We start from the raw sequence: 24,275 nt of genomic DNA, 5'->3' as shown, positions 1-24,275 counted from the left end.
CAGGAGCCTGTATTTCTTTCCACGGCACACAAAATGAAACATGAGTGCTGACCAAGTGTTAAGTGGACGTTACTTTAACTGTGGTTTCAGATCTGTTTGATGTCATTACGTGGAAGGTCTTCTTTTGAGCTTTAGCAAATGTTGATGTAAGGAAGCAATGGAGGAAATCCCAGATCCCAACCCCAGAATGTCATTGGGCAAAGAGACCCTCCTCAGACCACGTTAGCCTCACTGGGAGGAGGTTCTAGAGCCTCTCCAGATGTAGGGGCCCCTTCCATCTGTCACGGGGGAGCTCCCCACAGCCCAGACTGCCAGCCTCTTCACCGGTTGCTGCCAAGTGTGAGTGAATTAGGTTACAGCTCGTCTTCTACGCAGTGGCTGAAATCCCTGAACCCATGGCTTATGCACTCCTTGGGATGTTTACCATGGCCTCTCTGTGAGGTCAGAAGCTTGTACTTGCTAGGAATCCTTTGGCTGCAAGTAAAGGAAACGCACCAACTAGAAATGACTTAGGTGAAAACACGAGTGGGTGAGGGGCGTTGTTCTGAGAATCCAGAGTGGATTCAGAATTTCAGGGGCGGGCGCAGCAGAGCCTTGGGAAAGCTGGAGCCGGCGTTAAATGTCACCTGGACCCTCTCTGTGCGGCAGCACTGCCCTTCTCTCCATGGCCGCCTTCTCCAGTTGATGGGACAAATGACAAGACCTCCAGCATCTTCCAGGTAAAACTGGTACAAATCCAACCCCTCAAGCCAACTTTCTGGGTCTGTTTCTTGGCTCTTCTTTTCCCAGGGACAGGACTTGGTCAGCCTGCCTTACATGGGTACTCTCCCTGTGTCATCAGCTGTGGCTACAAGGACAGGCTTGTGCAGCAGAATGTGGCTGCAGGGAGCTCTGAGCAGAGGAGGGGAGCAGTGTGCAGCTCTCAGAAGGCAGGGCAGGCCACACAGCCCAACAGCTGGCCACCACAAGCACCAATTGACCAGCTCTGAGCAGAGGAGGGGAGCAGTGTGCAGCTCTCAGAAGGCAGGGCAGGCCACACAGCCCAACAGCTGGCCACCACAAGCACCAATTGACCAGCTCTGAGCAGAGGAGGGGAGCAGTGTGCAGCTCTCAGAAGGCAGGGCAGGCCACACAACCCAACAGCTGGCCACCACAAGCACCAATTGACCAGAGTTGTGCGTGTGAGGCAGTGAAGGAATAAGTGTGTTTGGGATGAACATTCAACCCCTTGCCCCGCCCATGAGACCGACACTGAATTAAAACCAGCAACTTGTTAAGTACTGCTGGTGCAAGGCAGCTTTTTAGACCCTAGAGCCCGGATATCAGTAAATCCGAGCTCTTTGCCCACTCAGAGCTTACAGTCTACCATGTTTGCAGCTGAATCAGAAATAAACTCCTGGCCAGGCATGGTGGCTCACACCTGTAATCCCAACATTTTGGGAGGCCGAGGCAGGCGGATCACCTGAGGTCAGGAGTTCGAGACCAGCCTGGCCAACACAGTGAAACCCCATCTCTACTAAAAATACAAAAATTAGCCATGCGTGGTGGTGACACCTGTAATCCCAGCTACTCGGGAGGCTGAGGCAGGAGAATCGCTTGAACCCAGGAGGCGAAGCTGCAGTGAGCCAAGATTGCACCACTGTACTCCAGCCTGGGCAACAAGAGCCAAGCTGCGTCTCAAAAAAAAAAAAAAAAAAGGGAAGAAACTCCCTTTGTCTCCCAAAGGGAGATACAACTACAGGAAAGCCAACCAGGCAGCCTCGTCGAGTGGCTAAGCCAGGCAAGCCCAGCTTGGGGCTGACAAGTCGGGTGGGGAGTTGAGAAGTTGTTCACAAAGTCCTAATGACTAAACTCCACCTTGTTGAAAGAGACCAACTACATATAATGTCTGCTCACAAATGGTCCGACTTTGAGGTTAAAATTGTCTGGACTCTGGCAGGATATGTGTATGGATTTTAAGTGACAGGATCATGGATCACCTCCTCTAAACCTGTCATTTCCCAGACAAGGACACTGAGGCCCACAGAAGTGAGTGCCTTGCCTTGGGCTGCACATTGGCAAAGTTGCTCCCCACCAGGCCCAGGGAAGGAGGCTGGCTGGCTGCAGGAGGGGCGTCGTTCTACAGCTGCCCAAATGCAGCCATGATGCATTTGTTTTAAACTAGCTTTATTTTCAGGGGGTGATGTTTACCTGACCTTATCCCCAAATTCTTTGGCACCTCACAGTGGACCCCATGTGTACATCCCCATCCCTCCCAGGCCACTACTGACTTTGTATCTTGTGACTCTTCAAAGGACTGGTGAGAATTGCACTTTGTACAGAAGACACACCTGAAATGGGAGGGGGGTGGACAGAACTTAAAAAAGTAAAAGGGCCAGCCACAGTGGCTCACACCTGTAATCCTAGCATTCTGAGAGGTTAGAAGCAAGAGGATGGCTTGAGCCCAGGCATTTGCAGCCAGCCTGAGAAATATAGCGAGACCCTGTCTCAATCAATCAATCAAAAACGACAGAGATAGATAGATAGATAGATGATAGATTGATAGATGATAGATAGATAGATAGATAGATAGATAGATAGATAGATAGATAGCAACATGGTCTAAATGAGTCCAGGAGTGGAGTGTCCTTGAACTTGGGGAGACCACCCTCCACTGCATTTGCATTATTGATACTATGGCTGGAGAGGGCCTTTTGCCTAAAAGCTTGGAGTATGTTGGGGCCCCCGAGAGCAGGTGAGGGCCAGAGGTTCAGATCAGAGGATGGAAAGAGGAGGTGGAGAATAGGAAAGAAAAACATTTTAATAAGAACAAGCAGGGGTGATGGAAAGTATACACCAAGGCCATTCTCTAGCATCTTAAGGTTCTGCCCAGCCAGCTGGGAGGCCACTGGGCACTGGCTGCTGGGGGGAAAGGAAGAATCTGCTCCCCTACCCCAGCCTTCACTGTTGCTTTCCTCGCACGAACCCCAGACTCTATCCTTCCTGGTTGGCTGTTTGAGTCCTTTCCTGACACCCCAGGCTTTGTGGCTTATCTGAGCACAGAACAGCATCCTTAGATGGTACAGCACTGAGCACCCACCTTAGATCCTAGGATTCAGTCGCACCATCCAAAGCCCCTCACCACTACAGACCAGCCACACTAAGGGTGACCAGATATCTTAGCCTCCCTTTTGAAACAACAGGAACCAAAGTGCCCAGGGCAGAGAACATCCTGTTGCCAAAATAGTGGTTCTCAACCAGGGATGACTTTTGTCTTCCAGGGGACATTTGGCAACGTCTGGAGACATTTTGGGTTGTCACAACTGGAAGGATGTACTCACATCCAGTGGGTGGAGGCCAGGAATACTGCTAAGCACCCTGCAATGCACAGCAGCCCCCATGACAAAGAACTGTCCAGACCAAAATGTCAATAGTGCCGAGGTTGAGAAATTCCGGCCAAAAGAAATGGAATCAAAAAAGAAAATTGTTTGCAACTTCATAGAGATACCCTCAATGAATAAAACCACATATGGTTTGACTTCTGTCCCTGTTCCTATGCTGAAGGGAAACTTGTACAACTTTCCCTTTTTAAAGTAAAGAGATACCACCCCACTCTTTTTTTTTTTTAAACACAGCAACAGAAGGGCCCCAAGTTAAAACCAGCTCTCCAGCCTAAGGACTCCACCTGGTGGTCCTCTCTGGAATTAAATGAAGTTTAGGTTTTATTTTGTTTAATTTTTTCATTATTTAGTTATTTTGTTTAACATTTTTAGTTATTTTGTTTAAATTTTTAGTCATTTTGTTTAACTTTTAAGTTATTTTATTTCTTAGTTATTTTAACTTGTTATTTTAATTTTTTTAGTTATTTTAACTTTTTAAAGTTATTTTAATTCTTTAGTTATTTTGTTTAACTTTTTTAGTTTTTTTAGTTAAACAAAAGTTGCAGTGACCGGGGCAGGTGTGATGGCTCAGGCCTGTAATCCCAGCACTTTGGGAGGCCGAGGCAGGGACAGGGGGCAGGGGAAATCACTTCTTAGGTCAGGAGCTCAAGACCAGCCTGGCAAACATGACAAAACCCCGTCTCTACTAAAAATATGAAAATCAGCCAGGCATGGTGGCGAGCGCCTGTAATCCCAGCTACTTGAGAGGCTGAGGCACGAGAATCACTTGAACCTCATGTTATTCCTCATGAGGCGGAGGTTGCAGTGAGCTGAGATTCCGCCACTGTACTCCAGCCTGGGCAACAGAGCGAGACTCCATCTCAGAAAACAAAAAAGTTCCAAGTACAATACAAAGAAATTCCCTCCCAATTTGAGAGTAAGTTGCTGATATACCCTATGACCCCCCCGCCAATACTTCAGTGGGTATTTCCTATGAACAACGACATTCTCCGGCACAGCCATCAGACTCAGGAAATTAACATCGGTATGTTATTACCATCAACCCTCTGACTGAATTCTAGTTCTGCCAGTTGTCCCAATAAAGTTCTTAGCAAAATGGTCTGGTTTAGAAACACACTTTTCACTTAGTCATCATGTCTCTTTCATGTTCTTCCATCTGGAACAGTTCCTCAGTCTCCTTGCCTCATGATCTGGAAGCTTTTAAAGACTATAGGCCAGTTATTTGTAGGCTGTCCTTCGCTGTGCACTTGTCTGAGGGTTCCTCACGTTTTGAGTCAAGTCATGCGTCTTTGACACGAATCTCACAGGCTGATTCTGTGTTCTGTCTGCATTCTAGCAGGGAGTACACGATCTGTTCCATTATTGGTGATGTTAACGATCATTGGTTAGAGTTTCTTTCTGGGCTATGAAGTGATGCCTGCCAAAGCATATCCACTACCACCGCTGTTCAACATTGTGCTAAAGATCCCAGCCAGTGTAACAGGGCAAAAAATACAGAACCAGTATAATAATTGGAAAGGAGGAAATAAAACTATCTTTTTTTTTTTTCTTTTTTTTGAGACCGAGTCTCACTCTGTTGCCCAGGCTGGAGTGCAATGGCATGATCTTCACTCACTGCAACCTCCGCCTCCCTGATTCAAGTGATTCTCGTGCCTCAGCCTCCCAAGTAGCTGGGATTACAGGTACGTGCCACCACACCCGGCTAATTTTTGTATTTTTAGTAGAGGCGGGGTTTCACCATGTTGGCCAGGCTGGTCTCAAACTCCTGACCTCAGGTGACCCACCCACCTCAGCCTCCCATAGTGCTGGGATGACAGGCATGAGCCACCACGCCCAGCCAACTATCATTATTCTAAAATAGCATGGTTATGTATGTAGAAAATCCACAAGAATGGTTACAGATAAACTTATAATAAGTAAATTTCACAAGATTGCTGGATGTAACGCCAATATACAAAAATCTGCTGTATTTAAATATATCGAACTAATGATTAGAAAATGGAGTTTTTAAACAAAAGGTACTATTTACAGTAGCATCAAAAACTATCAAATATCTAGACAATCTATCAAATATCTAGACAATCTAGTAAAGGATATACAAGGCCTCGACACAAAATCTGCAAGATGCTACTGAAATTAAAGAGTACCTCAATAAATGTAGGGTTATAATATGCCCATTGATTGGAATACTTAATATTGTAAAGATATTAATTCTCTCCAAATTCATCTACAGATCCAACACAATACAAATCAAATCATGGGTGCTTTTTCACATATAAGATATATCTATAATTTATGTTCACATGCAAAGGATTAGAATAATCAGATAACTACTAGATAATCTGAGAAAAAAATGGGAGCTTTTTTTGAGGGACAAATACCAAGTCTTTTTCTAAAGCTTGTATTCTGCAAGGATAGCTGACTAAACCCATGGAAAAGAACAGCTAGTTCAGAAGCAGAGGCCCTCACATATTTGGACGCTTGATTTTTGAAAAGAGCTGCTCTGCAGAGCAGTGGGGGAGAAGATGGTCTTTTCAATAAATGGTGCTGGGTCCACCAAATATCCATATGGGGAAAAATATCTCTTCTTCCCTACCTTAGACTATGCACAAAAATCTAGGCCAGAGAGACTGCAGATCTACATGGACAAGGTGGAAGAAGAAAGCTTTTAGAAGAAAATATAATTTTGGAGTAGGCAAAAGTTTCTCACAGCATACTCGAAAACTATTAGCTGTATAGGGAAAGGTTCATAAATCAGACTGTATTAAAATGAAGAACCTCTGTTCATCAAAAGGTACCATGAAGACAGTGAAAACCCAAGCCACAGGGGGAGGATACTCACTACAGACATAGCTCACAAGGTTCCTATTGAAAAAATATAAAGAGCTCCTACAAATCAGTTTAAAAATAAAGCCCAATAGAAAAATGGGCAAAACACCTAAGCAGACACTTCATTAAAGAGGTTATCCAAACAAACATAAATATATTTTTTAAAGTTCTCAATTGTGTTAGTAATTAGGGAAATACAGTTAAAACCACAATTTCATACCATTACCTATCTACCAGAATGGCTAAGATTAAAAAGACAATACTAAACGTTAGCAAGGAGTTTAAGTTGGCAACCACTTTGGAAAACTATGTCCTACCTAAGCTGAACATAAGTAAGCCCTATGACCCAGTAATTCCATCCCCGGGTGTATATCAGTATATGTGTTCACATAAAGATATATACTATTGAGTTTGTAGGTACACTATAATATAAAAGCACTATTTATAATATAAAAGAGTGAAAATTACCCAAATGTTCATCAAGAGCAGAATGGATAAGTAAATTGTAAAACATCCACAATGAAATACTATATTACAGTGAGAATAGATTAACTACATCTACACACAAACATAATGTTTAGCAAAAAATATGTAAGGTACTTCATTTGCATAAATACAAAACCAGGTAAAGCAAATCTATACAAGATGGCAGGATAATGGTTACCCTTGGGGCAAGGGTGGTGACTAGATGAAGACAGGAGGAGGGCTTCTGGAATGTGGCAATGTCCTGTTCTTACGAGGATGCTAGTTGGTTGGGTGTGTTCAGTTTGCATTCTTCTATATGTATATCATACTTCAATAAAAGTTCAAGGAGAATCATCTCCGGGTGGATTGTAGAACTAAATGTGAAAAGCAAAACAATCGTCTAGTAGACCACATAGGAAAATACGATGGGGGTAAGGGAAGATTTCCTAAGGCACATGCACATGCACACACCCCCAATCCACTAACCTAAAGAAAATAATTGAACTACATAAAACTTGGAAACTTCTCAGCCAGGCGAGGTGGCTCACGCCTGTAATCCCAGCACTGTGGGAGTCCGAGGCAGGTGGATCACTTGAGCTCAGGAGTTGGAGACCAGCCTGGGCCACATGTCAAAACCTTGTCTCTACAAAAAATACAAAAGTTAGCCAGGCCTGTTGACCTGTGCCTATAGTCCCGGCTATTTGGGAGGCTGAGGTGGGAGGATCTCTTGAGCCTGAGAGGTCAAGGCTGCAGTGAGTCCTGATGGCACCACTGCACTCCAGCCTAGGTGACAGAGTGAGACTCTGTCTAAAAAAAAAAAAAAAAAAATCTAATCATCAACACCATTAAGAGTGAAAAGGCAAGCCACAGAGTGTGTTCATATCCCTAATATATAAAGAAATTCCACAAATCAATAAGAAAAAAGGCAGACAACTCCATAAGGAAAAAAAAATGAGCCAGGGACTCGAAAGAACACTTAACAAAGGAAGCTATCAGAATGGGCACCATACACATGAGAAGGTTCTCAGCTTCATTAGTTATTAGAGAAAAGCAAAGCAAAGCAGTAGTGCAATACCACCACACACCCATCAGAATAGCTGAAGTTATAGAGTTAAAAATGCCAACAAGGCTGAAGCTGGAAGCCATGAAAACCCTTACACACCGCTGGAGTGTGTATATTATTTCAGCCTCTTAGCATAACTGTTGGGCATTACTTATTGATGATAGATACCATACCCTATGTCCCAGCAGTTCCACTCCAGGACAAACTCATGCAAATGTGCATCAGATCCACGTACCAGAAAATTCATAGCAGCATTACTCAGAATAGCCCTAACTGAAAACAACTTTGATGTCTATCAACAGGAGAATAAGTAATTTATGGTGTAATACCTACAATGGAATTCTCTTCAGCAGCGAAAGCAAACAAACCATCTCTGTATGCAACCTGGATGGACTCCAGACATAATATAGACTCCATGAAACTAGGCCAAAAAAAGCATACTGCATGATTCTATTTATAGCAAAAGCGAGCAAACCGAATTTGTAGTGTTGAGTTCGCGGTTGCCTTTTGGGAAAGAGGGAGGCTTTCAGAATAGTGGTGTTTTGGATCCCGGTGTCGGCTACGCAGCTGTGTTCACTCTAGTCATTAATCACTCTGTAAGTTCCTGATATGCACACTTTTATGTGTATCACATTTCATACATATGAATATTCAGAAGTCTAAAGGTCACAAGCTTAACCGCAAACCCTACCGTGCCCGAGGCCGGGCTGGACTTGCGGGGCGGTGGGGTTGTCCCGGCGACCTGCCCCGGGCGGGCCACCTAGCCCGGGATCTCACAGTGTAGCCCGGAACCAAGGCCCAGGCCCGGGACGGGCACCTGAACTCCTGGACCCTTCACTGAACCCCACGGGTTCCCGCGACGGCTGGTGGAGGGAGGACAGTCACAGCTTCCCCTCCCACCTCGAGGTGCGCTAATGCATGAGAAAGTTCCCCTCGGGTGTTTCCACATTCGCCTTAACTTTTAAACACCAACGTCTGGAATCAGGGGTCCTCCAGACTCCGAACACACCCTAGGAAACAACCCCAAACTAGACACATCCCCTGTGCGCGCGCCACGACTTCCGGCAAGAACGCCCCCGGAGGCGTGGCTCTTCGATTGCTTCGGCCTGGCGGTCGAGCTGCGCGCGCACTCGGCGGCTGCGATTGGTGCTGCCTGGCGGCGGGGCGCGGGGCACGCTGGGACGTCTCGCTGGCGGGAGGCCACGGACTTTCCACAGCGCGGGGGAACGGGAGGCTGCAGGATGGTCAAGCTGACGGCGGAGCTGATCGAGCAGGCGGCGCAGTACACCAACGCGGTGCGCGACCGGGAGCTGGACCTCCGGGGTGAGTCCGGGGGCGTGGGCGGCCAGTCCCCAGGCGGCACCGAGCCGCCTTATTTTCCGCGCTTTGCCGCGTGCACCGAAGGCCGGAGCTTGGCCCGCGGGCCGGTTGTCTGGGCCCCGACCGGGCTGCGCAGGGAACGCCGGGCCTGATTCTTGCCGTTGTTGCCAAATGAGCATCCCGTTAAGCTCTTGGGAGCCTTGTGTTAGCGCCGTGCCTCTTGACAGGCACGGGTGACTTCATTACTTCCTGGTGCATACTCGTGGGGCCCTGTTAGGCCTTGCTTGGCTGTCTCGCCGCTGGCTCTGGGGGCCCGGAAGAGCGGCTCATTAATGGTTGTAACGCAAGTGCAGGGCGAGGGATTGGTTCTTAATACTTGCCGCCAGATGATATTTTGAGCGTAGATAGGATATGTGTTCATTATTCCTAATGTGAAGGAGGAAACTAAGTCCCCGAACAACCGCGATTGTTTCCTCCAGTATTTTCTACTTAGTAGCTTTAACTGTCTGGCGTTTCCCCTATATGAAGACGTTTTAAAAATGGAACTGTGTCACCCAGGCTTGCACCGCCGGGTGCTGTGTGTAAGTTGTGGAAGCGCTCGCAATCATTCAGATTCCTGTACTATTTCAACCTTAGCAAGACTTGGTAAGTTACTGGGAGGGCGGCTAGCTAGTTGGTATTTCAGGAGATGGCTTTAAAAAGGACGTGATAGAGCAACTTCTCTGAGGATAAGACCATGCTGTCGTAGCCTGAGATTTGTTCCCATGGGGACCTATGGCCTCGGAGCAGCATCGCTGCGGGATCTGCTCAGATTTCTTGCTGACCTTTGGGAAATCCCAGTGTTTTGTGTTGTGTTGTGTTGAGATGGAGTCTCGCTCTTTCGCCCCAGCTGGAGCGCAGTGGCGTGATCTCGGCTCACTGCAACCGCCGCCTCCCCGGTTCAGGTGATTCCTGTGTCTCAAGCCTCCCGAGTAGTTGGGATTACAGGCGTGAGCCACCGCGCCTGACTGATTTTTGTATTTTTAGTAGAGACGGGGTTTCATCATGTTGGTCAGGCTGGTCTCGAATTCCTGACCTCAAGTGATCCGCCTCCGCTGGCCTCCCAAAGTGCTGGGATTACAGACGTGAACCACCGCGCCCGGCCCCCAGTATTTTTATTTTGTTGAAATAAAGTTTCTTAGAGAAAGGTTCAGTTAAAGAGCAACTCACCACTGTTTTTTTTTGTTTTGTTTTGTTTTGTTTTGAGACGGAGTTTCGCTCTTGTTGCCCAGGTTGGAGTGCAATGGCGCAATGTCGGCTCACTGCAACCTCCGCCTCCCGGGTCCAAGCGATTCTCCTGCCTCAACCTCCCGAGTAGCTGGGATTACAGGCATGCGCCACCACGTCCGGCTAATTTTTTGTATTTTTAGTAAAGACATGGTTTCTCCATGTTGGTCAGGCTGGTCTCGAACTCCCGACCTCAGGTGATCCGCCCGCCTTGGTCTCCCGAAGTGCTGGGATTACAGGCTTGAGCCACTGCGCCCGGCCCAACTCACCACTTTTGATGATCTCTGCCATTTCTCTTTATGGAGCATGTGCAGTGTTGAGAATACGTATTTTGATGCAGTACGTGTAGTACAGCTCTGAATTGTGTCCTTTAACTTTGGGTAAGTTCTTTTTTTAGTAGACCTTGCTTCTTCGGAATATTTCTTTTCTTATAGTGCCTAACACAATAATTATGCCCAAATTAGACAAATTAACATTTGAGTGTTCACAGATTTATTTCTGTATGTAAACCATCGATCTTCAATTCTGAATTGGAGCTGGGGGAGGGGAGGGAGAACTGTCGTGATATGTTGAGGCTGCTCTGATGGGTTCTAAGAATCTGGCCTGTGGAGATGCAAGAGTGGAGAACTGTCGTCCACAGTGTTTGAACGCCGTTTGGGCACTGAGACTAAGCAGCTCCAAGTGTAAACTCCTGTTGTGCCGATTCCGCTTAACTAGCCCAAACGACTTAGAACAGCGTAAGGCACCTTGTAAATGTTCTTATAAATGTTAGCTGCCTGTATCAGCCGTTGTTATTGTCCTTGTCCTTGTTGTCATCAGATTGTAAGCTTCATGGCACTGGGGACTTGAGACTCGTTCAGCGTTTTCTCTCTAGTATCTTAAACAGCGGCAAGTCATGCGTGACCTGACATAGGTGCTAGGTAATACTTCCTGAATAAATCAAAGCCTGGAGTCAGATACTATGAAATACAGCTAATGCTTTAAGGGGCAACTGTTTAGTTACATTAATACCTCTTGTGTTTTTTTTTTTTTTTCTCCGTTTTATAGGGTATAAAATTCCCGTCATTGAAAATCTAGGTGCTACGTTAGACCAGTTTGATGCTATTGATTTTTCTGACAATGAGATCAGGAAACTGGATGGTTTTCCTTTGTTGAGAAGACTGAAAACATTGTTAGTGAACAACAACAGAATATGGTACGTGTCTGTAGGGGAAAGTAATTTTTTCCCCTAGAGTAAATGTTGCAGTGTTTCCTGAAGAAGTTGTAGCACGTGCTACCGGTTAAACCTACATGTTTCTTTTTCTTTTTTTTTTTTTATATTTTGAAAAAATATTTTTTCCATAATGGAAGCCACATTCAATACATGTTTTTTCTTAAAATGAGAAATGAACTTCACTTTTCCTATAGAGATCCAGAGATTAACCTGGCATTAGTCTAGTCTTACTTGTATCTGTTCAGAAATCATGTATTTTTATTTTCATGGTAAGTTTCTAATTAAAAACATGTTGCTTTGTATACATTTTGGCTTCTAAAACAATTATCAAAGGGGTCATAGTAAAAGGATATATAAAGATAACAATTATACTTTTGACTGAGCGTCTCTGCTTTTTTTTTTTTAACTGCAACTAATTTCTAGACTGTTACTTATTGAAATTGAGATCTTTTTTGACCCTGCCTTCATCAGCTCTGTGTAAACTTTATTGGAAAAAAAGCACTTGGTGTATAGATAATGTCTTTAAAGGTACTGGGTGGTGAGTGGGATTTCCTTCAGATAGAAATATTTCTCATAGGTTAACCATTCCCCTATAGTATAGTTGTTGTGTCTTGTACCTGAGCTGGGAATCCAGAATTATTTGTATTTCTGTGCTGCCTGCACAAAAAATCATGAAGTGAGTTAAGTAGTTTGTGCCACCCAAGAGTTGCACCTTTTCTCAGGTTCCACTAGATGGTATGACAGTAGAATTAGCCCCAGGCAGTGTCTAAAATCCCACTTCTGTTGCTGACCCTGTGGCCTCAGAAAAGGGTTCTTTTTGCTTTGTTTCCTCTTTGTCAGGGTGTTGGAAGAAGGATCTCTAAGTGTCTCTCTCTGATCCTCTGAGCAAGGAGGTAGATAAAATTGTTAGCTTATTTAATTTTCACTTTTACTAAGACTCTATTTTTATTTTAGCCGTATAGGTGAGGGACTTGATCAGGCTCTGCCCTGTCTGACAGAACTCATTCTCACCAATAATAGTCTCGTGGAACTGGTAAGTTGCACAGAAGGAAAATGTATTTGGTGGGTGGGGTTAAAGGTACTATGTGCTTCCTACAGAAAATTTACAAAATCTAGAAAATGATCTCAGTATCCTCTTTCTTGTCTTTTTCTTAATTCAGAATCTGGGCCTTTTGGGTTCTGCAGCCGTATGTTGCAAATATTTTCCTACTTCTACTTGACTTTTGACTTAGGATGTCTTGTTAGAGAAGTTCCTAATTTAGGTGCAGTCCAATGAATCAATCTTCTTCTTTATTGTAGCCCTTTTGATGTTTAAATTTCCCCTATTCCAGGGTTATAAACTCCTATGTTGTTTTCTACAATTGCAGTGTTCAATATAGTACCAGTAACTACAGGTGGCTACTTATAATTGAGATGTGCTAGAACTATAAAATAGACACTGGATTTCAAAGACTTAAGTGCAAAAAAAAAAAGTAAACTATCTCAGTAATTTTTTTATATCGATGTTGAAATGATAACGTTTTGGATAATAGGTTAAGCAGCATATTATTAAAATTAGTTTCACCTATTTTAACATGGCTACTAGAAAATTTTAGATTACATATCTGATATGCATTAAATCTTGCTGAACAGTTCCAGTCTAGAAACCTTGTTTTACTCTTCACCTTAGATGAGCAATCCACTTGGAACTGTTTTCATGCTTTTTAAATTTCTGTTCTGTGTATCCAATTTTTAACATGATTGAGATACTGTGTATTGTTTTGTAACCTAAATTCTTCACTTAAACACTGGATGCTTAAATTTATATTGTAGGCCAGGTGCCGTAGCTCATGCCTGTAATCCAAGCACTTTGGGAAGCCAAGGTGGGAGGATCACTTGAGCCCAGGAGTTCTAGACCAGCCTGGGCAACATAGTCAGACCTTGTCTCTCTCTATAAGTAATTTTTTTAGAAAAGCCGGGTGCAGTGGCTCATGCCTGTAATCCCAGCACTTTGGGAGGCCGAGGCGGGTGGATCACGAGGTCAGGAGTTCAAGACCAGCCTGGGCAATATGGTGAAACCCCGTCTCTACTAAAAATACAAAAATTAGCCGGGCGTGGTGGTGGGTGCCTGTAATCCCAGCTTCTTGGGAGGCTGAGACAGGAGGATTGCTGGAACCCAGGAGGCAGAGGTTGCAATGAGCTGAGATCATGCCACTGCACTCCAGCCTGGGCAAAGAAAGAGACTCCGTCTCAAAAAAAAAAAAAAAAAAAAAAAAGCCAAAAGTGGTAGCGTGCATCTGTGGTCCCAGGTATTCCAGTGGTTGAAGTGGGAGGATCGCTTGAGCCCTAGCCATCAATCGAGGCTGCAGTGAGACATGATCATGTCTCTGAACTCCAGTCTGGGCAATAGTGCGAGACCTCATCTCAAAAAAAAAAAAAAAAAAAAATCGTATAACTTTATTTTGTGACTTAACCTTCCTCCCGTATTTTCCTGATTGTTGAGAATGAACTGTGTTCCTTTCCTTGTGGACAAGGTCCATAGCATCCTTCAGATTCTCAAGGAGATGCTTGACTACAAACATAAGAAAGCACTGGTCCATGTCCATGTCCTTTCTGAAGTGTGTGATGTATTCAACCCGAAATACATATTTATAGGCAATGTGTCTCATGATAGGTGCTGTTAGAGAAATTATAGTTGTATTTAAAGCTCTTTGCAAAAATGAAGACTACTGGGCTTATCAGTTATTGAGAGAGGTATGTTAGAATCTCACAGCATGATAGTGGATTTGACTATCCCTGAAGTTCTGTCGATTTTAGTTTTGTATATTTTGAAGTTGCCTTATTTGATACATACAAATTTTAAATTATTCATATCTTTCTGGTGAACGGAAACTTTATTATGTTGTGACCCTCGATCTCTATTAATGCTGTTTACCTTGAGGTTTCTTTTACCTCGAAACAATCTTTGTTTTGGTTAGTTATATACATGATAAATCGTTTTCCACCCAAAATTTACTTTCAGCTTGTCTGTACCTCTTGTAGTTTAGATTTCTCTCTTAAAAACTGTATGGTTGGAATTTTTTTTTTTTTTTTTTTTTTTTTTTTTTTTTTTTTTTTTTTGAGATGGAGTGGCTGGAGTGCAGTGGCGAGATCTCGGCTCACTGCAACCTCTGCCTCCTGGGTTCAAGTGATTCTCCTGCTGCCTCAGCCTCCTGAGTAGCTGGGATTACAGGTGGGCGCCATCACATCTGGCTAATTTTTGTATTTTTTTTTTTTAGTAGAGACGAAGTTTCACCATGTTGGTCAGGCTGGTCTCGAACTCCTGACCTTGTGATCCACCCGCCTCGGCCTCCCAAAGTGCTGGGATTATAGGCGTGAGTCACCGCGCCCAGCTCTGGTTGGAATTTTTTACAATCCAGTCTGAAAGCTCTTTTAAGTGAATTATTTATATTTAGTCTGTTTACATTTAATGTAATTACTGGTGTGTTCCAGTTTGTCTTCTCTCTGTTCTGGGGCTTCCTGTCTGTCCCACCCGTTCTTCAATCCTTTTTCTCTCCTTTATTGTAGATGCTCTCCTTCTGTCATTCCATTTTTTCTTCTGATGGTTTAGAAATTACTCTCTTTCAATCTTGAGTTAGCATCGTAGGAATTAAAACACATATATTTATAAAAGTTTAAAATTAAATGTTAAGATCACTGTACCATGACCTTCAACATTTAATTTTAAACTTTGACACCTTTACCCTCCTAATTAATACAGTACAGTGACCTTCAACATTTCAGCAGCCTTCGGGTTGTTACATATTTATTCTTTTTTGAAGCCCATCACTACATCGCCATTATGTGTTACACTGTGTATGTAACAAATGTTACCACTTTGTTCTTTATTCCTTTTTGGATCATCTTCAGTGGGGGTAAAACAGTATCAAGCTCTAGAGCTCCCTCTGGTGGTTTTTGTGACATATTTGAAGATGGCAGCTTGCTTTTTGAGAATTTCTGGCTCTGCGCTCCCTGTTTTTATCAGTACTTTTTTTTCTCATTGTGCCTCTTGCACACACACACCCCTTCCCCACCATCTACCCAATTTGCGCCTGTTCCAGCAGTTTCTCTTCAGGGCAGGGCCGTGTTGGGACATGATTTCTATTAAGAGTGAGGGCCCAAATTGCTCTTGCCCCTGCAGCCCTTATCACAGACCCCTGTAGTCATTATTGGAACATGCTGGTCTTGGGCCTGCTTTTCTCAGTCACTGGAGTTCTCCAGTTTGTAAGATGGCTCCTCGCCTCCCCTCTGCTGCTTCCTGTACAAAGGCCGTCACCCTGCAAGCCTTGTTGCTCTCAACATGGGTTGTCTCTACTTGTTCCTATTTTAGAGTTACTGCAGAATGTCTTGCCATCTAGCTTGGTTGTAGCTGGTAACCATAGGTTTTTGTTTTTTTGCTATCCTTATTGCACTATGTTTTATGGAACAATTGGAGAAGATTAAAAATTCACCCTGCCCACCGGGCGTGGTGGCTCACGCCTGTAATCCCAGCTCTTTGGGAGGCCGAGGCAGGCAGATCACGAGGTCAGGAGATCGAGACCATCGTGGCTAATACAGTGAAACCCCGTCTCTACTAAAAATACAAAAAAAATTAGCCGGGTATGGTGGTGGGCACCTGTAGTCCCAGCTACTTGGGAGGCTGAGGCAGGAGAATGGCATGAATCCGGGAGGCGGAGCTTGCAGTGAGCCAAGATCACGCCACTGCACTCCAGCCTGGGCAACGGAGCGAGACTCCGTCTCAAAAAAAAAAAAAAAAAATCACCCTGCCTTCTTTCCATTAATTCGATCATTTTTAAACTATACTATTCCTTTTCCCTGCAAATTTTATTTAAAGAGATTTGCAGGGGCAGCTAGGATAAATGTACCTTCTTTCAAAAGACACTATGCCTTTGTTGTTCTTAGATGCTGAAGCTGGCGCTAGCAGGAAAGCCCACTTACACCAAGATTCTGGCTTGCAGTTCCCAGTGTGAATAGGTTGCTCCAGAGTCCCATCAGCTTTGCCATTGTTTTCTTTTCCAAATCATGGCTCAGCAGCCACTTTGAGATTCCTGTAGGAAAGCAATTTTTTATCTCCTGCTATTGAGACAGAAGCTGTTAATGCCAAGATTTTAAGAAGCTCAAATGTATTCATCAGTAGAAATTATTTAAACATTTGTGATGTGCTAGTATTGGGCTTGTTGCTAGAGAGTAAAAATTAAGTAAATAATTAAAAGACAACTTGCTTCAAAAGCACTCTCCATTTCAGAATCTCAAAATAGCATGTGGTATTCGCGTTCTTACCTGTGGCTATTGCTTGACAGGGTGATCTGGACCCTCTGGCATCTCTCAAATCGCTGACTTACCTAAGGTATGGGAATTACATATTGTGACAAAATGAAGCCCTTTAAAATAACTTTACTTTTACCAGCCTTGACCTTAATGTAATCAGATAATTTAAAAATGTGGCACATATGCACCATGGAATACTATGCAGCCATAAAAAAGGATGAGTTCATGTCCTCTGTAGGGACATGGATGAAGCTGGAAACCATCATTCTCAGCAAACTATCACAAGGACAAAAAACCAAACACCCCATGTTCTCACTCATAGGTGAGAATTGAACAATGAGAACACTTGGACACAGGAAGGGGAACATCACACACCGGGGCCTGTTGTGGGGTGGGGAAAGGGGGGAGGGAAAGCATTAGGAGATATACCTAATGTAAATGACAAGTTAATGGGTGCAGCCCACCAACATGGCACATGTATACATATATAACAAACCTGCAAGTTGTGCACATGTACCCTAGAACTTAAAAGTATAATTTTAAAAAAAAGTGCCTTTTACAAAGAAAGATTGAATATATTTCCTTAATGTTAAATTGTTACAATGTTGCAATGTGAAGAATGTGAATGTTCCCTTGATTTATAGGTTCCTTAGACTATTCAAACAGACCTCTTGAGTGCTGTGCCATGAACAAGTTTGCCATTGTGTTATTCCTTTTCTTGTAGTATCCTAAGAAATCCGGTAACCAATAAGAAGCATTACAGATTGTATGTGATTTATAAAGTTCCGCAAGTCAGAGTACTGGATTTCCAGAAAGTGAAACTAAAAGTAAGTAGTAATCTGTTGCTTGTGAGTCATTATAGAGTTGTGTGTTTTTCTTTATATTTTTATTACTGATTATTAAAATTGTCTAAATGAGTAAATTTTACCATTAGTTTGTAATAAAAGTGGGAGGGAAAATGTTACATCACATTTTTTTCTAATAGCAGAGTTTACGATAGAACTTTTAAGTTGGAGCTCTTTTATGTAATGCTGGCTATTCCGAAGTTCGCAAAGTGCTGAGGCCACGGTGAGCAGTCTTAGCAGTGGATTGTCTGCCTAGATACGCTCCCAGCGGAGAACTTAATGTAACCCACTTTCGTGCAGCTCCGTGTGTTAGAATGATTTTTCCCTTTATTAGGAATTCATTACTTTATTATTCATTTAATTGCCTTCTTAGTTCCCTGGGATCCCCTCCTTGGAGCTAGGAGAATGAACTTTCTTCAGGGAGCTTTACCAAAGAAAGAAGACTACTGTGTCTTCTCTTAATTTGAAATTGCTTTTTGGTATTTTCACCAGCCCGGAGTACTGTAGGAGAGTTCGCTTCCATGTCTTCTGAGGAATGCATCTAAATGCATGTGGTATTCCTATTTCCATTAACTCTGTGTGTGGTGTCGCTGTAGGAGCGTCAGGAAGCAGAGAAAATGTTCAAGGGCAAACGGGGTGCACAGCTTGCAAAGGATATTGCCAGGAGAAGCAAAACGTAAGACACGGATATCCAACTTAACTCTACTTCACCTTCAGAAACATGATCTGATCTGTCTGGCAGTTCGTCTCCTACAAAATTAACCAAAAACTCTGACATATTAATGTGGTATTAAATTTGAGTGCTTATAGTCCATGTACATCAATGGTCCATACATTACAAGAAATTTCTACCGGCTTAGCAGAGCAAATATTTCAGTAGTCAGTCTTCATGTGACACCATGTACATCCTATTTTCTATATAGGAAGATGAACTGGATGGTGTTTCTGAAGGAGAGAGTTCTTGTATCAGTTTGTTAACAAAGATAAGATACTACACTGGTTGAATTACTTTCAAAAGCTTTTGAAAGTAAAAGAGAAGCAACTTCTGTTGGTCTAGGTTTAACAGTTATGTTCTTCCCCCTCTTAAGTTTTAATCCAGGTGCTGGTTTGCCAACTGACAAAAAGAAAGGTGGGCCATCTCCAGGGGATGTAGAAGCAATCAAGGTAATCATGTGTTAGGATTCTTGGACTGGAATGAGCTAAGATGGGTTCAGAACACAAAGCTGGATAATAAACATGTTCCGAACATTGCAGATTTCATTTTCCCACAGTTATTAGCATACAGCAATATTTCTGTTTAAGGAAAAACTAGCATAAAGTTATCATTTGATCAGACTTGAAATTACACAAGCTAATTAATGTGGAGGCAGCTTTGTATTTCTCATTTTCCAAGGTGCATTTATCACTTCGAACAGTTACTTACCTTGGTATGCTGTCTCAGTGTTTGCCTTAATTTTTACTTTCGAAGATTTGCTGTCTGGCAAATCCTTTTGACTGATCAGTAGGGACCCTCGTTTTATAATATTGCCTCCTTAAATTATTCAGTAACATAATTGCAAATAGTTACTTCACTTAGCTACGATTTTAGAACATGTGGAGTGATTATTTATAAGAAGGCCTGCATCTCTTCACCAATTTTAGAAATTTGTGGTTTGGCTTCTAGTTTTATTTTTGTGGGCCAATAACATTCTTCCCCCTACACCAAAGTGTTTAATGTTCCTGATGGAGAAGTTGCTGTGAATTTCTGTAGGTGATTGACACTTAGTTTTCTGGGTAGCTGATACTTGGTTGAAGTTAATCATCCATCTCCATTGCCCTCTGTCCTCCAGAATGCCATAGCAAATGCTTCAACTCTGGCTGAAGTGGAGAGGCTGAAGGGGTTGCTGCAGTCTGGTCAGATCCCTGGCAGAGAACGCAGATCGGGTGAGCAAATGGTGTTCTTTGTATGTTCAAATTAATGTTACACTCAGAGTGTAACTCACAACCATTTAGATGCCGTGACTCTGGAATGCCAGAGTAGTGCCTCCTTACATCAAATCTATGAAATCTCTTTAAATGCTCTTTGAAAGTAAAGTATTTGATGGGCTGGGTGCAGTGGCTCACGCCTGTAATCCCAGCACTTTGGGAGGCTGAGGCGGGCGGATCACCTGAGGTCAGGAGTTCGAGACCAGCCTGACCAACATGGAGAAACCCCATCTCTACTAAAAATACAAAATTAGCCGGGGGTGGTGGTGCATGCCTGTAATCCCAGCTACTCGGGAGGCTGAGGCAGGAGAATAGCTTGAACCCGGGAGGTGGAGGTTGTGGTGAGTCGAGATCGCACTATTGCACTCCAGCCTGGGCAACGAGCGAAACTGCAGCTCAAAAAAAAAATTTTTTTTAAAAAAGGTATTTCATGAAGAAAGTTAAGTTACAGCACTGTGGGGGGTTTTATGTAAAAGTTGAAGCTAGCATTACTTCAGCCATGGAGTGCACTGAACACTAGCGATAGCCATGTGGACTTTTACCTATATATATTTGCGTGTGTGCATAATACCTCAGTAGTTAGGAACACAGGCTCTAGAACCAAGCAGTCCGAGGCCCAAATCTCAGCTTCACCAGCTCTGCCTTTGGACAAGTTTCTTCAAGTCTTTCCTCATCTTTAAATCTGAGATAACAATAGTACCAAACCTCAAAAGGTTGCCGAGAGGCTAAGAGACTGAACATAGCACAAGGCTCAACATTAGCAAGTTTTTGATAAGTGGTAACTGTTCTAACATTTGAATGCCTACTTTATGCTAGGCAGCATGTGGGGCACTAGGAATATAAAATAAAAAAAATACTGAAATACATCTTACAAGTTTTGATATGAATGTAACTGGGGACAGCCACTTAGACTGCTGTCTTGGGGAAGTTTCCTAGGGAAATAATGTTTGAGCTGGGAGCTAAAAATTAAAAAGACATTTTTTTTTCTTTTTGAGTCGGAGTTTTGCTCTTTTTGGCCAGGCTGGAGTGCAGTGGCGCAATCTCAGCTCACGCCAACCTCCGTCTCCCGGGTTCAAGCGATTCTCCTGCCCCAGCCTCCCAAGTAGCTGGGATTACAGGCACCTGTTACCGTGCCCGGCTAATTAATTTTTAGTAGAGACAGGGTTTCACCATGTTGGCCAGGATGGTCTCAATCTCTTGACCCCGTGATCCACCTGCCTCGTCTTCCCAAAGTGCTGGGATTACAGGCGTGAGCCCCGTGCCCAGCCAAAAAGAAATTTTTTAAGACCAGTAATTCTCTACTGTATGGTTTGTGGGCCTCTGGGAGTCTGTAAGGTGAAGACTGGTTTTGTTGTTGTTGTTGTTGTTGTTGTTGTTGTTGTTGTTTTGAGACGGAGTCTCGCTCTGTAGCCCAGGCTGTAGGGCAGTGGTGCAATCTCACCTCACTGCAAGCTCCGCCTCCTGGGTTCATGCCATTCTTCTGCCCCAGCCTCCCGGGTAGCTGAGACTATAGGCGCCCGCCACCACGCATGGCTAACTTTTTGTATTTTTTTTTTTTTTTTTTTTTTTTTTTTTAGTAGAGACAGGGTTTCTACTAAAAACACATGTTAGCCAGGATGGTCTTGATCTCCTGACCTCATGATCCACCTGCCTTGGCCTCCCAAAGTGCTGGGATTACAGGCGTGAGCCACCGCGCCTGGCCGAAGACTGTTTTCATCTAATAACACCAAGGTGTTACTTGCTTTAGTATGAACATTTGCACTGATGGAGCAATAGTGGGTAGAACTGCGGGTACCTCAGTAGGAGTCAAGGCAGCAGCCTAAATAATAGCTGTTACATTCTTCCCTGCTCTGCACTCCCAGTAGCGTGCATACCAGTTTCACTTAAGAGTGTCCTGGATGCAGCAGTAAAGATAATTAAATATCACTCCTCGGGCACACGTCTCTTTGATATTCTGGGTGACAGAAAGGGGGTGCACATGTCTGCATTCTTGAGTTAGGTGGTTATCTCCATGCACTGGTGCAGTTGTTTCAGTTGAGAGGCAGCTACCTGTCTTCTCAAACATGATGAAGTGAGCCTGTCACTTCAGGGAAAACAATTGAAAATTCAAAGTTTGAAGCAAAAATTAAAATTTAGAAAACTTGTATCCACTGCCGTAACCTGCCAGCTTCCCAGTACTTTAAGACTTTTCTGGGGAACTCAATAGTAATGTTATGTGCATGTGAATTAATGGGTGTGACATTTTTGATGTTGTGTAATTACATGGCTCAACGTTTGGAAGATCTGCAAAGTCGGTGAACCACAGTTTTCCAAATGATACGAAATCATGTACGGTTAAAAGATTTGTTCAAAGTACAAGATAAACCAAGTAAGAGTATGAAAAGTTCATTGATAAGGTTTCAGACTTTTACACTGCCATCTAACCTTGAGGAAGCTACCATTTGTCAAGTTTTAGCGCAGTATCTAAAAAGAGCATCCACCATCATCTGCACAGGCTGTTAAAATCTTCCTCCCTTTTCTAACTGTGTGCCTGTGTGGCCAGATTTTCTTCATGCCCGTCAATCAAAATGCCGATTGCACAGGATGGAATGATGAAACCAATACAATAATTCAGCTGACTGATGTTAAGTCAGACATTAAGTCAACAATAACAATTGTTTCCCAAACAATTGAAGGAGTGACAACTTTTTTTTCCCCCTGGAATACATTGAGCAAAATACCTGCCATAAATTGTTGAACAAATGTAACATTTTTTGGTAGTTGTTGGCATATTTCCCTAATTTAGAGACAATAAAGTCATTGAACTGTTGCCAGTATCTGGCATGTAGTAGGTGCCCAGATGTTTTTGAGTATTTCTGGTTTCTTTGCCTACGGTAGTGCCATGAAAAGCACATGAGTATAGGCTTTACCTTCACCAAAAATGAATTATTATCAACTACAATGGGAGGCAACAATTTTGAAATCTTTGTGACCCTTTTCCTTTGAAATTGAGCATCCCTTCCAGTACCTGCCAAAGACAGACTAGACCATCCCTGGACGATAAGCTCCTCAAAGGCAGGTGCTGCTTTTGATCTTTTTGTACCTACTTCAGTGTGTAACAAACAGTGGCCACAGAACAAACACTTGCATGCTAAGGGAATGGATTCTTTAAAATTGATACTACTTTTGCTTTGGTGGTTTTCTTTAGGGCCCACTGATGATGGTGAAGAAGAGATGGAAGAAGACACAGTCACAAACGGGTCCTGAGCAGTGAGGCAGATGTATAATAATAGGCCCTCTTGGAACAAGTCTTGCTTTTCGAACATGGTATAATAGCCTTGTTTGTGTTAGCAAAGTGGAATCTATCAGCATTGTTGAAATGCTTAAGACTGCTGCTGATAATTTTGTAATATAAGTTTTGAAATCTAAATGTCAATTTTCTACAAATTATAAAAATAAACTCCACCCACTGTGCTACCAAGTTGTGTGTCATCATGGTGCATTTGCAGTGAGGTCTAAGGACACGTTGAAATTGCAAATGCAGGAGGGCAGCGTTTTCTCGGTAGGCTTCCTGGGCTGGATTAGCGTCTGGCTCCTGCAGTGTCGTGACACATGCCAGGAAGGCCGCCTTTTCCACTCCCACATAGCCCTTCTGTTAGTGCAGACTTACCTGTCGCTCTGGCTTCTGATAGCACAACTGAAATGATTCCATTTTTGAAACTGATTGGTGTGTCCCACCAAACCTGGCTATGTTTTTTGTTTTTTTCTCCCCCCCCAGGCTGGTCTCCAACTCTGGCTTCAAGTGATCCTCCCGCCTTGGCCTCCCAAGGGAGTAGAGGCCTGAGCCACCATACCCAGCCTTTAGTTTTATATATGTACATAGTTAACATAAAGGTCATATGGAGAGTCTACAAGAACATTTGTTGAAAGGGGCGTAAGTTACTCATATTTGAAGAACACTACTGTTTCATTGCCATCTATCTGATCCCCCTTAGCCACGACAGTCTTAATCCCATCTTGTTGCATATACTTTTGTGAAAAGCTTGGCACTTTATCAGTTAGCTCTTGCTGCAATAATGCTGTATAACAATCCACCCGAAAACTCAGGGTTTTGTTTGTTGTTTTTTTTTTTTGAGACAGAGTCTTGCTCTGTCCCCCAGGCTGGAGTGCAGTGGCGTGATCTCGGCTCACTGCAAGCTCCGCCTCCTGGGTTCACAGCATTCTCCTGCCTCAGCCTCCCGAGTAGCTGGGACTACAGGCGCCCGCCACCACACCCGGCTAATTTTTTGTATTTTTAGTAGAGATGGGGTTTCACTGTGTTAGCCGGGATGGTCTCTATCTCCTGACCTCGTGATCCGCCCGCCTCGGCCTCCCAAAGTGCTGGGATTACAGGCGTGAGCCACCGCGCCCGGCCAAACTCAGGGGTTTTAATCAACAACACTATTATGTAGTTGGCTCTGCTTATCACTGTAGGTCTGGATTAACTGGGGTGGCTTGGTTTCTTTACAGGTCTCAGATAAGCCAGCTCACCCGGCAAAGGCACAAGAAGTAAACACTAGGAGCTTCTTAAGGCCTACCTACACTGAAAACTGACACACTTATTTCTGCCCACTTGATATTAACCAAAGCAAGCCACCTCGCCAAGTACAAAGTCAAAGGATGAT

At 43.5% G+C, this 24,275-nt stretch overlaps 1 protein-coding gene across 2 annotated transcripts; it reads left to right on the top strand.

Moving 5' to 3' along the window:
- The first annotated feature begins 8,869 nt into the window (after positions 1-8,869).
- Positions 8,870-23,092, top strand: SNRPA1 (small nuclear ribonucleoprotein polypeptide A'). 2 transcript variants are annotated; one of them, XM_510625.8, is made up of 9 exons: positions 8,870-9,060; positions 11,371-11,518; positions 12,491-12,569; positions 16,855-16,901; positions 17,547-17,649; positions 18,264-18,343; positions 18,756-18,831; positions 19,497-19,590; positions 22,820-23,092. In XM_510625.8, the coding sequence occupies exons 1-9, from the start codon at positions 8,979-8,981 to the stop codon at positions 22,876-22,878; spliced, it is 768 nt and encodes a 255-aa protein (XP_510625.2). In that variant the 5' UTR covers positions 8,870-8,978; the 3' UTR covers positions 22,879-23,092. The 2 variants fall into 2 exon arrangements, with proteins under 2 accessions (XP_510625.2, XP_016783045.1); XM_016927556.4 differs by having other exon boundaries at positions 9,052-9,702.
- The last annotated feature ends 1,183 nt before the right edge of the window (positions 23,093-24,275 follow it).

This window comes from Pan troglodytes, chromosome 16 (genome assembly GCF_028858775.2).
Source record: "Pan troglodytes isolate AG18354 chromosome 16, NHGRI_mPanTro3-v2.0_pri, whole genome shotgun sequence".
Lineage (NCBI taxonomy): Eukaryota > Metazoa > Chordata > Mammalia > Primates > Hominidae > Pan > Pan troglodytes.
Note: the sequence above shows the minus strand (reverse complement) of the source record. Positions and strands in the feature narration are given on the sequence as shown.